General features: G+C 45.0%; 1 protein-coding gene across 1 annotated transcript in view; it reads right to left on the reverse strand.

Annotated features, from left to right (window-relative positions):
• The window catches only part of qars1 (glutaminyl-tRNA synthetase 1), an 82775-nt gene that overhangs the window by 31538 nt on the left and 37293 nt on the right, over positions 1–13944 (reverse strand). The window contains exons 9-14 of the mRNA XM_072581730.1: positions 13217–13302; positions 9742–9828; positions 6920–7019; positions 5920–5998; positions 4244–4352; positions 1943–2073 (exon numbers count right to left, since the gene is read on the reverse strand). Of these exons, the coding sequence (XP_072437831.1) occupies positions 1943–2073; positions 4244–4352; positions 5920–5998; positions 6920–7019; positions 9742–9828; positions 13217–13302 (592 nt within the window). The remainder of the gene's footprint in view (positions 1–1942; positions 2074–4243; positions 4353–5919; positions 5999–6919; positions 7020–9741; positions 9829–13216; positions 13303–13944) is intronic.

A 13944-nucleotide genomic window follows, 5' to 3' on the forward strand; every position in this document is an offset into this window, starting at 1 on the left:
TACTGCTATTAAATAGCCATTCCTTCTTATCATGGCTTGCATTACAATAACAACCTGCATTTATATTGCAGCATAATGAAATGAAACATCCAGAAGCACCTCACAAAACGAGAGTATCAGTCAAATTTAAACACCAAGTCACAAAGAAAATATTAAGCTAGGTGACAAAAAGCTTTGTCTGACAGACAGTTCATAAAGGAGGCAGAGAAATTTAGATAAATAGGAGGTTTAGGTGCAGGAAGGTAACTGGGAAGGCGATAGATGGATGTAGATAGGGGGTATGATGGTGATAGGTCAGAGGGGAGGGTGGAGTGGATAGGTGGGACGGGAGTTGGACAGGTAGGGCAGGTCAAGGGGGCGGTGCCAAATTGGAGGGTTGGATCTGGGAGGAGATGTGGGAAGGGGAGATAAAGAACCTGGTGAAGTTGACGTCGATACCGCGTGGTTGGAGGATCCCAGAGACAGAAGATGAGGTGTTCTTTCTCGAATCATCGGGTGGCTTGGATTTGGCGGTAGAGGCAGCCCAGGACTTGCATGTCCTTGGTGGAGTGGGAGGGGAAGTTGGAAGTGTTCGGCCACATGGCGGTGGGGCTGGTTAGTGCATGCATCCCCCGAAATGTACCGCAAGTTGGCACCCAGTCTCCCCAATGTAGAGGAGCCCACATCTATAGCAATGGACACCCCCACCCTCCTGTTTATCTCTCAGCCCCTTTCCCTCCACCCACATTCCTCATGAAGGGCTTATGTCTGAAACGCCGACTCTCCTGCTCCTCAGATGCTGCCTGAGCTTTTCCAGCATCACACATTTTGGCTGATTTCTCCAGCATCTGCAGTCCTCACTTTTTCCAGTGAATAGCAGACAAGGGGCTGACAACCTGGACTCCTGGTAATGGCACCAAGGATACAGAATGCTGGCAACGAGGGCTGGCACCGGGTCCTTGGCCCCTCCATTAGGATAGTGAGTATTAAAAGACTGCTGGAGCTGGCTCAGTAAATCTCCATTCAATACAGTCTATTCTGATTTCACAGTTGTTTCTTCAATACGAAGCGATTGAAGAATTTAGACCATTATTTGCAGAACACGAACATTCCTTATCTGGATTGGCTATAATAGAATTCTGGTCTTGTTAGTTTAAATGAAGTGGCTATTGCCTGATTTTCTTATAACACAAGTTCGCATGAGAATGGGATTATTGTGTTATATTAGAACCCTGTCTTCATGGGGCACCACTGTCCTATCAGACCAGAGGCTGCTCTCTCATTAGACAGAAACAGCTTAAGCCAAGGATCACCAGAAGGAGAGATATTGAGAAGTTGGGATCTTCATGGTAATCTCAGCTGGTACAGGAATTATACCCACACTGTTGGCATTTCTCTGCACCACAAAACCCTCTATTGAGCCAACTAAGTTATCCAGAGCCAATGAGTGGCTATCTAATTTGTGATGCAGACTGATGCCAACAGCGTGGGTTCAATTCCTGCACCTGGCTGAGGTTATCACGAATGACTCTCCTTCTCAAACTCTCCCCTCACCTGAGGTGTGGTTAAACCACTACCAGTCATTCTCTTTACTGAGAGAGCAGCCTTATGATACTCCAGAACTACGTTGACTTTACCTGGCAGTGTACAACACACATTGCAAGGCAGAGGGAACAATAATTGGAACAAAACTCAACAAATGTAACCTCCATGGAGGTAAAGGAAGACCTTGACAAACGGAACTGGGTGAAAGTGTGGAAACTACACAACACTCAAACCACTTTGAAAGAATCCAGCTGGTGCCAGAGTCATACCCTCCTGCTGTTGACATTGTGTGAAGACAAACACAATGAGTGACGTGCTTTTTGAAATCTAGAAACCTCAGGGTAAACACCTCTGACAGTGCATTCCCTTTGCACACTGTGCTAACAGGAAGTGTAAGCAATGCCAATCTCCAGTTTACCAGCGATCTCCCGTACGATGGTGTGGGGTGTATTTGATTCTGTAAGCCACTGGATCCATCTTGCCATCCTCCATAATCAGCTTCATGCGAAGAGTTACCTCTCCCTCTGCAAACATCCCTTTTCGCATTTCCTGAGAAACAGGCAGAGAAAAAATGGAATTTAGTCTCAAGCAGAATGACTAAAAATTTAAGTCAGGTTGATCCAGAAAAGTCCAGGAAATATAAATATTCTAACAGATCGTTACTCAATGAAAGGTGGAGACCAGTAATGCAAAAGCATCATCCTACTGATACCAGGTCTGGAGGGACTAGCTTACAAGGAGAACCAGAAAGTTGGGGGTGGGGTAGTATGTAATTGAAGCAAGATCCTTAGGGGATTTGACAGTTTGTTTTCATGTGAGAAAGTCTAGGACCATACAACATAATCTCAAGATAAGATGGTCACATATTGAAGCCAGATGAGGGGGAATTTCTTCTCTCAGAGGGGAGTGAATCTGTGGAATGCTTCACTACAGAGGGCTGTCAGAGCTGAATCACTGGGCATATTCAAGACTGAGATAGACTTTTAACCAGTCAGAGAAGCATTTGTTATGAGGAAAAGGCAAGAAAGTAGAATTGAAGATTCTCAAACCAGCCTTGAACTCATTGCAAGGTGGAACCTACTTTATTCAGTCACTGAATTTGGGGAATTCAGTTTGATCCCATGATTGTAACAGACATCACGATTACTACCACTACAAACATGACATCACGATTACTACCACTAGATGGAGCAGCCTGTCATAAGAAACGGATGTAATTTGGTGCAGCATATTGTTGAGACGAAAGGGAACCACTAAAACGTTTACTCTCCCAGCTGAATCATGCAAAAGTCACTGACCGTAAGTACCAACCTCCCCCCACCCTCCCGATCATTGATCCAGGATGATGGGTTTCAGGTTACTTTACCTGAGAGTTCCTCTGGATAACAACAGATTCCCAAACCTCCTTAGAGATTAGAACTTGGCTTTCCCTGTAGTTATTAACAATCCTTGAAAAGTTTGTGTTTAATTTTGAGAGTAAGGGTGAGGTGGGGAGGAGCTGTGCACTGAGATAAAGATGTTGTCCACTCCATTGGTGGTGAGAGAGTGCTTTGCCAGGCTGCCTGGAGAATATAGCAACAGTAAACCTTGTGTCTCCAGAAGCTGAATAAAGACTAACTGGAGGCAGAATTCTACACAGTCTCTGTTGCTGCCTCCTTTTCTGAAAAACATTTCATGGAATGTAAGCGTCATTAGAAAGACCAGCAATTGTGTGTGTTTAATCGGCTCTGAATGGAGTAGTTTGCTAGCGTTGTGCCTACCAGTGTTTTTAAACACTGATATCCAGCAAAGAACGGAGAGTTGACTCTTATAAACAATAATATTCATTTATTGAAGACAATTAATACTAGAACAAATATACTACGAACTAAAGACGTACACGACTACTTCATCTTATACTTAATTTTGTATGATCATATCCCACAACAGAACTTGGCCGGGCTCCACATGACGTTGTCGTCTTCTTCCGATGGTTATTCTCGAGTTACCACCCTGAGTAGGGTTTTGCAGTGATTCTCATCCCTCAGTCTTTGTGCCCTTTTGGGAGGGTTTGATTACCCTGACCAGGAATTAGCACATTGATGGCTGGTTGGTCCTTAGGTATCCATTATTGGTAGGTGCTGGGTGCATGTAGCCTCCTCCAAATAAGAGACAGTGCTAGGTGCCACCGTGTCTAGCGAATGACTATGTTCTCAATTGTCCAGAGGGTGACATTCCATTGTCCCATTCAAGTCCAACTTCAGGTGTGTTTTGTAGGGTCTGCAGCTGTCAGGTTTGTTTGCAAACCATCTGTGAACAGCTGCAGCCTGTGGATTGACACAGTCACTTTGTTCAAGGTGGGCTTCCATTTCCCAGCATGCTTCAAGTTTTGGCCACTTTATCGAAGATCATAAAGCAATTTTTTTGGGTGGCCTGCCCAGTCACACTAGGATCATATCCAGGGTGGCAAGTGCAGTTGAGAGTCAACCACACTGCTGAGCCCAGAATTATATGTAGGCCAGACCAGATAAGATTTCCCTCCTGAAACAACATCAATGAGCCAAACTTCGTTTTCTCCTCCCAACAACTAATGATAGATCCATGGTCATATCAGGCTGAGTGTTCAATTCCAGGTATTTTAGTAACTATTCAAATTTGAATGCCATCGTGGGATTTGAACCAACATGTGCCCTTTCTGAATTACTAATAACATTACCACTACCGCGCCCCTTTCCCTTACCTCAAAGAGAATGAGAGACTCCTCAATGGGCCGATCTCTCCATGGGGATGGGGGTGGGTTATGTCCCTTGATCTCGTCCACCTTCTGGTGACATGCATATGCCCGACCCCTGCAGAACAGAGAAAGTAATAACAAGGTTCTCAAAACTAAACAGTTCTAAAAATCCCTCAATGAATCTGCAACTTAACTTTCCCATTTAATTGGCTGTTTCAAGGACGAAATTATAACACCGACATGGCCTCAGATATTCAAAAGCACATTACATAGTGAAACCCACTGGAAAGATGGTCAGTGTTGTTATGTAGGAACCATGGAGCCAATTTGGGCATAGCATGATCCCACAAACCAATATTACTGATGAGACCACGTATTTTATGATAAATTGCTCAAGGATAAATAATGAAGGGGGATGCGCTGCTTTTCTTCAGAATGATGGCAGAGAATCTTTTATGTTGATCTGAGGTTAAGTACCAAAGTTTAAAATTTTACCAAAAGATGAACTCTCTCTTCCTCAGTATCTGCCCTAGTGGTAAACAGCCACAGACCCATTGCCTTGCAGGACTTTCTCTGCCAGCATGCACACACACAATGTCATTCACTTAGGCATGGATAAATAAAACGCTGCAGTACATTTGTGTACGATGAAACTCCTCCACCACCGTTCCCTCCGTCTGGGGATCTACAGTAAACCACAACCCCTCCCCCCACCTCAATAATGCTGGTTTGGCGATGTTGAACATGCTTACCACACGCCCTGTGCAATGTAACCTGTAAGACTCTAAGCTTTTCCTTTGCCTTATGACCTACGTGTCCTTGCTTACCAAAGTCTGCCTGTACTGCTCATAAACAATGCTTTTCACTGGAATTAGGTACACATGACAAACAAATCAAATCAAACTAAACATAATGGCTTATTACTGACAGTGATTCAGACAGAGTTTCAAATTCCATGATGACAACTCAAATGTAGATTACATAAATCTGGAATAAAAGCTTGTGTCAGTAATGGAAAACCTGAAACTACTGGATTGAAACATAGTCATAGAGTCATAGCGATTTAAGCATGGAAACAGACCCTTCGGTCCAACCTGTCCATGCCGACCAGATATCCCAACCCAATCTAGTCCCACCTGCCAGCGCCTGGCCATATCCCTCCAAACCCTTCCTATTCATATACCCATCCAAATGCCTCTTAAATGTTGCAATTGTACCAGCCTCCACCACTTCCTCTGGCAGCTCATTCCATACACGTACCACCCTCTGTGTGAAAAAGTTGCCCCTTAGGTCTTTTTTATATTTTCCCCCTCTCACCCTAAACCTATTCCCTCTAGTTCTGGAATCCCTGACCCCAGGGAAAAGACTGTCCACTTATCCTATCCATGCCCCTCATGATTTTGTAAACCTCTATAAGGGCACCCCTCAACCTCCGACGCTCCAGGGAAAACAGCCCCAGCCTGTTCAGCCTCTCCCTGTAGCTCAAATCCTCCAACCCTGGCAACATCCTTGTAAATCTTTTCTGAACTCTTTCAAGTTTCACAACATCTCTCCGATAGAAGGGGACCAGACCTGCCTGACCTGCTGTGTTTTTCCAGTGCCACACTTTTCGACTCTGATCTCCAGCATTTGCAGTCCTCACTTTCTCATAAACCTAAAAGGCAGTCGTTAACATGACCCACCTTTTAATGAGTTCCACCGCCCAATCATACAGTTGGTCAAAATAGTCAGAAGCGTGGGTCACAGCATACGGCTTGTAACCTGGAAAGAGAAATGAAGTAACTGCAGTGAGCAGCAGCCCGACACCACTGTAGCCTTATGGCACCCAGCCAGCATTCAATCACCACCAATAACTTCAATCAGACTGTCCCAAATGCAGGAATTTCTCTGCTATGTGTCATAACTGGATCTCTCACCTTCATTTTTACCCAAAGGTCAAACAGACCGTGGTCAAGAATCACCAGAACAAGCCAACTTATCTTAGCCAGCTGCAGTTTCAAAGGGCTGTTTTCCCTTCTCAATCAGACAGACAGGGGTACAGCCATGAGCCCAGTGCTCCCCTGGTTGTACCACCAGAGGCATCTTTAGAGATTGAACTAAAACTTTCAGGCCACTTGTATGTACTTCAGGGTGACTGTTCATCAGACATGATGACACCATTAGCTAATTACAGACAACACATTAGAAAATCAAGACTATTGTTCCAGCTCACCACTATCCACCAGCCCTGACTGGGAACCACACCAGATTTAAGTCTGGATCAGACTCAATGTCAACCCACAGTCAAAATGCCTGGACTTCGTACTGGCTGTACACATGAACAATTACTGGATGCCTAGGAAAATGACATTTCCTTTACAACTGAGAGGAACAGGTCACTTAATAAAGGATAGGAAACTGCGCTGAATTATAGGGAACACAAACAAATTACCTGGGATCTGGAATTGGTGATCAGGGGTTTGGGCAGTGGGGGGGATTGAGCAGGGAAGAGGAGAATCCCAGGGGTTAGCAGTGTGAATTCTCTTGCAGGAGCCAGTTGAGGCCTAAGCCAGGACCAACACCTTGACTGCATGGGTCTTTGTTCTGAGAAATAAACTGTTACAAATCCACACACACAAACAAAAATATCCTAAAAATTCAGAACAGGAATGATTTTCCACTTCTACCTGTCTCATTACATACCCAACCATTCCACCATGTCCCTGATGCCTCGGAAATATTTCTCCTCCTCTTTCTCTGGGTTTGTGTCATCATAGCGAAGGTAGCAGATCCCATCATTTGCCTGTGATTAATGTACAATTTGATAAATACAAATTCATAATACAGACCAGTGTTAGCCCTCAGCCCTAAGAGAAGCTGCCAAATGACAAAGGGGGATGTGACTGAAAATCTCACCAGAAGATGCTTCTGGTTCTTTGAGCTGAACAGGATGGAGATCAGAACAGTAGGTTAATCAATTTCTTGTTCAATCATAGAATGTGAACTTCACTGGCAATTATCACCTTATTCCTACCTCTGCACGTGAAGGTGGTGGTGAGCCACATTCTTAAACTGCTGGAGTCAACAAGTGTAGGGGCATCCCATGCTGTTAGGGAGGGAATATGAAGACATTGACCCAGATGAACAGTGATATATTTCCAAGTTATGATTGTGTTGAGGTGGTGTGGTGAGTAGCCGTAGTGCACTTTGTAGATGGGAGCAAATCAAGTGGGATGCTCTGCTCTGCATCATGCTTCTTAAAATATTGTTGGAGCTTCAGTCATCCACTCAAATAGTGAGTATTCGATCATACTCTTTACTTAGATCATACTCAGATTACAACAGGATCTGGACCAGATGGGCCAATGGGCTGAGAAGTGGCACATGGAGTTTAATTCAGATAAATGCGAGGTGCTGTACAGGACTTTGGTTAGGCCACATTTGGAGTACTGTGTGCAGTTCTGGTCGCCTCACTTTAGGAAAGATGTGGAAGCTTTGGAGAGGGTGCAGAGAAGATTTACCGGGATGTTGCCTGGAATGGAGAGTAGGTCGTACGAGGATAGGTTGAGAGTTCTCGGCCTTTTCTCGTTGGAACGGCGAAGGATGAGGGGTGACTTGATCGAGGTTTATAAGATGATCAGAGGAATAGATAGAGTAGACAGTCAGAAACTTTTTCCCCGGGTACAACAGAGTGTTACAAGGGGACATAAATTTAAGGTGAAGGGTGGAAGGTATAGGGGAGATGTCAGGGGTGGGTTCTTTACCCAGAGAGTGGTGGGGGCATGGAATGCGCTGCCCGAGTGGTAGAGTCAGATTCATTGGCGACCTTTAAGCGGCATTTGGATAGGTACATGGATGGGTGCTTAATCTAGGATAGAAGTTCGGCACAACATCGTGGGCCGAAGGGCCTGTTCTGTGCTGTATTGTTCTATGTTCTATGTTCTATTTTGGGAAAGCAAATCTTAGCAGGACTTATACACTTAATGGTAAGGTCCTAGGGAGTGTTGCTGAACAAAGAGACCTTGGAGTGTAGGTTCACAAGAAATTGACTAATCTGCTGTACCCTTGAAAGAGGAGTTGCAGGTAGATAGGATAGTGAAGGCAGTGTTTGGTATGCTTGTCTTTCTTGGTCAGAGTATTAAGTACACGAGTTGGGAGGTCATGTTGCGGCTGTACAGGACATAGGTTCGGCCACTGTTGGAATATTGCGTGCAATTCTGGTCTCCTTCCTATCGGAAAGATATTGTGAAACTTGAAAGGGTTCAGAAAAGATGGACAAGGATGTTGCCAGGGTTGGAGGATCTGAGCTATAGGGACAGGCTGGGGCTGTTTTCCCTGGAGCGTCAGAGGTTGAGGGGTGACCTTATAGAGGTTCATGAAGGGCATGGATAGGATAAATATACAAAGTGTTTTCCCTAGGGTCAGGGAGTCCAGAACTAGAGGGCATAGGTTTAGCGTGAGAGGGGAAGATATAAAAGAGACCTAAGGGGCAACATTTTCACACAGAGGGTAGTAAGTGTATGGAATGAGCTGCCAGAGGATGTGGTGGAGGCTGGTACAATTGCAACATTTAAGAGGCATTTGGATGGGTATATGAATAGGAAGGGTTTGGAGGGATATGGGCCGGGTGCAACTAGAGTGGGTTGGGATATCTGGTCGGCATGGACAGGTTGGACCGAAGGGTCTGTTTCCGGGCTGTACATGTCTATGACTCTATGACTTGTGCCTTGCAGATGGTGGACATACTTTGGGAAGTCAGGAAGGGAGTTACTTGCCGCAGTTTTCCTAGCCATTGACCTGCTCTTGTAGCAGAAGTATTTAAATGGAAACCAATTAAGTTTCTGGTCAATGATAACTTCCAGGATGTTGATAGTTAAGGGGATTCAGTGATGGCAATGCCATGGAATGTCAAGGTATGATGGCACTCGAGATGGTTGGATGCCTGGCATGTGTGGTACAAATGTTACTTATCACTTATCAGGCCAAATTATAAGACCGTAAGACACAGGGGCAGAAATTAGGCCTCTTAGCTCCACCATTCAATTCTGGCTGATAAGTCTCTCAACCTTATTCTCCCGCTTTCTCCCCATAACCCTTGATCCCCCGACAATCAAGAACCTATCGATCTCAGTCTTAAATATACTCAATAATATATACTGAAATATGCTCAAACCTGGATATTGTCCAAATCCTGCTGTATTTGGGCATGGACTGCTTCAGTTTCTGGGGAGTCATAAGTGATGCTGAACTTTGTGCAATGATCAGCAAACATCCCTGCTTCTGACTTTAAAATGGAGAGGTCATTGACGAAACAGCTGAAGATGGATGGGTCTACTGTACTGCCCTTAGGATCTCCTGTAGAGATGTCTTGGAGCTGAGATGACTGATCTCCAAAAACCACCACCATCTTCCTATGTATCAGGTATGACTCCAACCTGCAAAGAGTTTTTCCCTCCAATTCCTATTGACTTTCCAGCTACGTTCAATATTCCACAAGCAGGAATACAGATCCAGGGAGCTCTCACCTTAGCATAGCCAAAGTTGAAGTTGATGGCCTTTGCATGGCCAATATGGAGAATACCATTGGGTTCTGGTGGAAACCGTGTTCGTACCTGAAACGATGAGAGGAAGAACAATAAATTCATAAGCAGTGTAAAATCCAACAAAGTGAACACCCTTAAAACCACAGAGTGATTAAAGTAAATACATTGCCATATGACAAGCAACTGAAGACACCTGGCATGGGAACCAACTTTTACTCAACTATTGGGGAGTTATCCATGAGGGAGAATTTTTTTCTGGGGTGTGTGGGACAGTTAGTGGAGTAAATGAGGTACAACAGTGAAGTCTGTCTTTTCCCATCAGGGTTCACTGGACCTGGGTGTCACTGGCTGAGACAGTATTCCTCATCCTTGAGGAAGTTATGGTGAGCTGCCTTCTTAATCCGTTGCAGTCCATCTGCTGTGGGTACAACGACAATGCCACGAGGGAGGGAATTCCAGGATTTTGTTCCAGCAACAGTAAGGGAATGATGATATTTTTCCAAGTCAGAATGGTCACTGGCTTGAAGAGGAGCTTGCAGCTGGCAGGCAGTATCTGCTGCCCTTGCCCTCCTAGATGGCAGTGGGCGTAGGCCAGGAAGGTGCTGTCTGAGCCGCCTTGGAATTTTTGCAGTGTACCTTGCCGGTAGTACATACTTCTGCTACTGTATGTCAGTGAAGGGAGAGCATGTTTATGGATGGGGTGCCAAACAAGCAGGATGCTTTATCCTAAATAATGTCAAGCTTCTTGGATGTTACTGGTGGTCAGGCTTAGGACACTACCCTGAGGAACCTCTGCAGAGAGGTTCTGGAGGTGGTGACTGGCCTCAACCACAACCCTCATCCTTTGTGCCACATGACTCGAGGCCTCCTCGATGCCACACCAGGTCAAGTATAGTCTCGATGTCACAGGCCATCACTCTTCCCTTCCCTCTGGAATTCAGCTCGTGTCCATCTTTGAGCGAAGGCTGTAATGAGGTCAGAAGCTGAGTGAGCCTGGCAGAACCCAAACTGGGTGCCGCTGAGCAGGTGCTGCTTGGTAACACCTGTTGATAACCCCTTCCATCACTTTACTGATGATTGAGAGTAGTGTGTGTGGTGGATGAAGAGGAGTGATTGGCCAGGTTGGATTTGTCCTGCTGTTTAGTGTACAGGGCAGAACTAGGCAGCTACCCTATATTGTTGGGTAGATGCCAACATTATAGCTGTACTGAAACAGCTTGGCTATGGGTGCAGCAACTTCTGGAGCACAAGTCTTCAGGACTGTTGCAGAAACATTGTCAGGGCCTATGGCTTTTGCAGTATCCAATTCCTCCAACCATTTTTTGATATCACATGGAGTCAATCAGATTGGTCGAAGGCTTGCATCTGTGTCAGCCACAGAGTTGACTCATTACGCCTGTTCTAGTGCAACTACTGCAGCCCCACTTTACCTCAAGGTGGGCAGAACCATCACCTCCTGTGCTGCAATTACTCAACATTAATTGAACTCTTAAATGTTTTCCTTCTGAAGGTGCAAATGCTCGCTCTTTCCAAATGGCCCTTCCACATGAAGAATGTTTTCCTCCCCACTCCTGGTAAAATGTCCAGTTTGCAGTCAGAGATGTACAGCATGAAAGCAAACCCTTTGATCCAACTTGTCCATGCTGACCAGATATCCCACCCCAATCTAGTCCCACCTGCCAGCACTTGGCCCATATCCCTCCAAACCCTTCCTATTCACATACTCATCCAAATGCCTCTTAAATGTTGCAATTGTACCAGCCTCCACCACTTCATCTGGCAACTCATTCCATACATGTACCACTCTCTGAGTGAAAACGTTGCCCCTTAGGTCTATTTTATATCTTTCCCCCTCACCCTAAACCTATGCCCTCTAGTTCTGGACTCCCCCAACCCAGACTTTGTCTTTTTATCCTATCCATACCCTCATGATTTTATAAACCTCTATAAGGTCTCCGATGCTCCAAGGAAAACAGCCCCAGCCTGTTCAACCGCAAACCCTCCAACCCTGGCAAAATTCTTGTAAATCTATTCTGAACCCTTTCAAGTTTCACAACATCTTTCCAATAGGAAGGAGATCAGAATTGCACACAATATTCCAACAATGGCCTAAGCAATGTCCTGTACAGCCGCAACATGACCTCCCAACCCCTGTACTCAATACTCTGACCAATAAACCAAAGTATACCAAACACCTTCTTCACTATCCTATCCACATGCGACTCCACTTTCAAGGAGCTATGATCCTGCACTCCAAGGTCTCTTTGTTCAGCAACACTCCCTAGGACCTTACCATTAAGTGTATAAGTCCTGCTAAGATTTGCTTTCCCAAAATGCAGCACCTCATCTATCGAAATTAAACTCTACCTGCCATTCCTAGGCTCTTCTGATCAAGATCCAGTTGTAATCTAAGGTAACCTTCTTTGCTGTCCAATACACTGTACCTCTTATGCTCACATCCAAATCATTTACATAAATGAAGAAAAGTAGAGGACCCAGCACCGATCCTTGTGGCACTCCACTGGTCACAAGCCTCCAGTCTGAAAAACAACCCTCCACTACCACCACCCTCTGCCTTCTACTTTGGAGCCAGTTGTGTGTCCAAATGGCTAGTTCTCCCTGTATTCCATGAGATCTAACCTTGCTCACCAGTCTCCCATGGGGAACCTCGTCGAACGCCTTACTGAAGTCCATATCGATCACATCTACAACTCTGCCCTCATCAATCCTCTTTGTTATTTCTTCAAAGAACTCATGCAAGTTTGAGAGACATGATTTCCCACACACAAAGCCATGTTGACTATCCCTCCCTGTACCTGATGCCACCCTGACCATTCTTTAACAGACTGACTAAGCTCAACTATAACAATAATCTAGCAATGGTTTGGCCACTCTCCACAGGGAGCAATAGTCTGCCCTAGGCATCATTTCAAAGTCATTTACAGCATGGAAACAGATTCTTCAGTCTAACTCCCATGTGCCTCTAAACCCTTCCTATTCAGATACCCATCCAGTTATCTTTTAAATGTGGTAACTTTACCCACCTCTACCACCTTCTATGGCAACTCCATCCATTCAAGTACTAACCTCTGTGTGAAGACGTTATCCCTCATTGAGGTCACAATGGAGCAGTCACAGCCATTGCTGTGAATGTTACAGCCTTCGCAGCACAGAACCAGTTTAATTTGATCCTGCGCCATGCCAGCCTCTGCCAAACCTCTTCATCTAATCCCAGCAATTTATCAGGAACATCACTACTATATTCATGGCCTTGGTCCTAAGTATTTGGAAGACACTGAACAGTGAGGAACAATAACACAAAGCTGACTTCAGCCCCTCACACTGCTTCATACAGCAGCATTGACTGGAGGGTGACAGTGGGATACTGATAGATGATAGCGGACCAAAAGGAGAAGAGCAAGAGGCAGCCTGAGGTGGTTGACTAAAGGCATCATACCTGGCCTCCTGTAATTTTCAGGTGTTTCTGCAACAAGTCCATGGTGTTTGCAGTGACAGTGTAACCCACAGTCTTAAAATTTTCACCTGTAATTGACAGGAGAAAAACACAAGACATTCTGCATTAGACAGTGAACAATCCAGGTGACAGGGTTAAATCCAGATTCATTGAAAACCTCATATCAAGAATCATGTGATCAGTGAAGTACACACAGCTTCTCCCTGCCCATTCCTAGACTAAATACTAACTCCATTCACATCATCTATCTCCATAGCCATGCACCAATTCCCAATGAGGTGGTATTGTAGGCACTGATGGAGTTAAAACTACACCAGTCCCCTGGCCCAGATGAATTGTATCCCAGGTTGCTGTAGGTGGTGAGGCAGGAAATTGCAGGGGCCCTGACAAATTTTTATTCCCCTCTAGCCACGGAAGAACCACCAGAGGATGGCTAATACAACTCCACGTATCAAGAAAGGCGGTAGAGATGAACTTGGAAATTATAGACTGGTGAGTCTCACATCAGTGGTAGGGAAATTATTGGAGAAAATTCACTTCAAAAAGCATGGGTTAATTAGGGATAGCCAGCATGGTTATGTCAGACAGACACCCATGCCGAACAAATTTGTTAAATTGTGATCAAGTGTGTGGACGAGGAAAGTTCAGTTGATATACTTTATATGGACTTTAGCAAAGCTTTTGACAAGGCACCATGTGGGAGACAGATC

Source organism: Chiloscyllium punctatum, chromosome 12 (genome assembly GCF_047496795.1).
Source record: "Chiloscyllium punctatum isolate Juve2018m chromosome 12, sChiPun1.3, whole genome shotgun sequence".
NCBI lineage: Eukaryota > Metazoa > Chordata > Chondrichthyes > Orectolobiformes > Hemiscylliidae > Chiloscyllium > Chiloscyllium punctatum.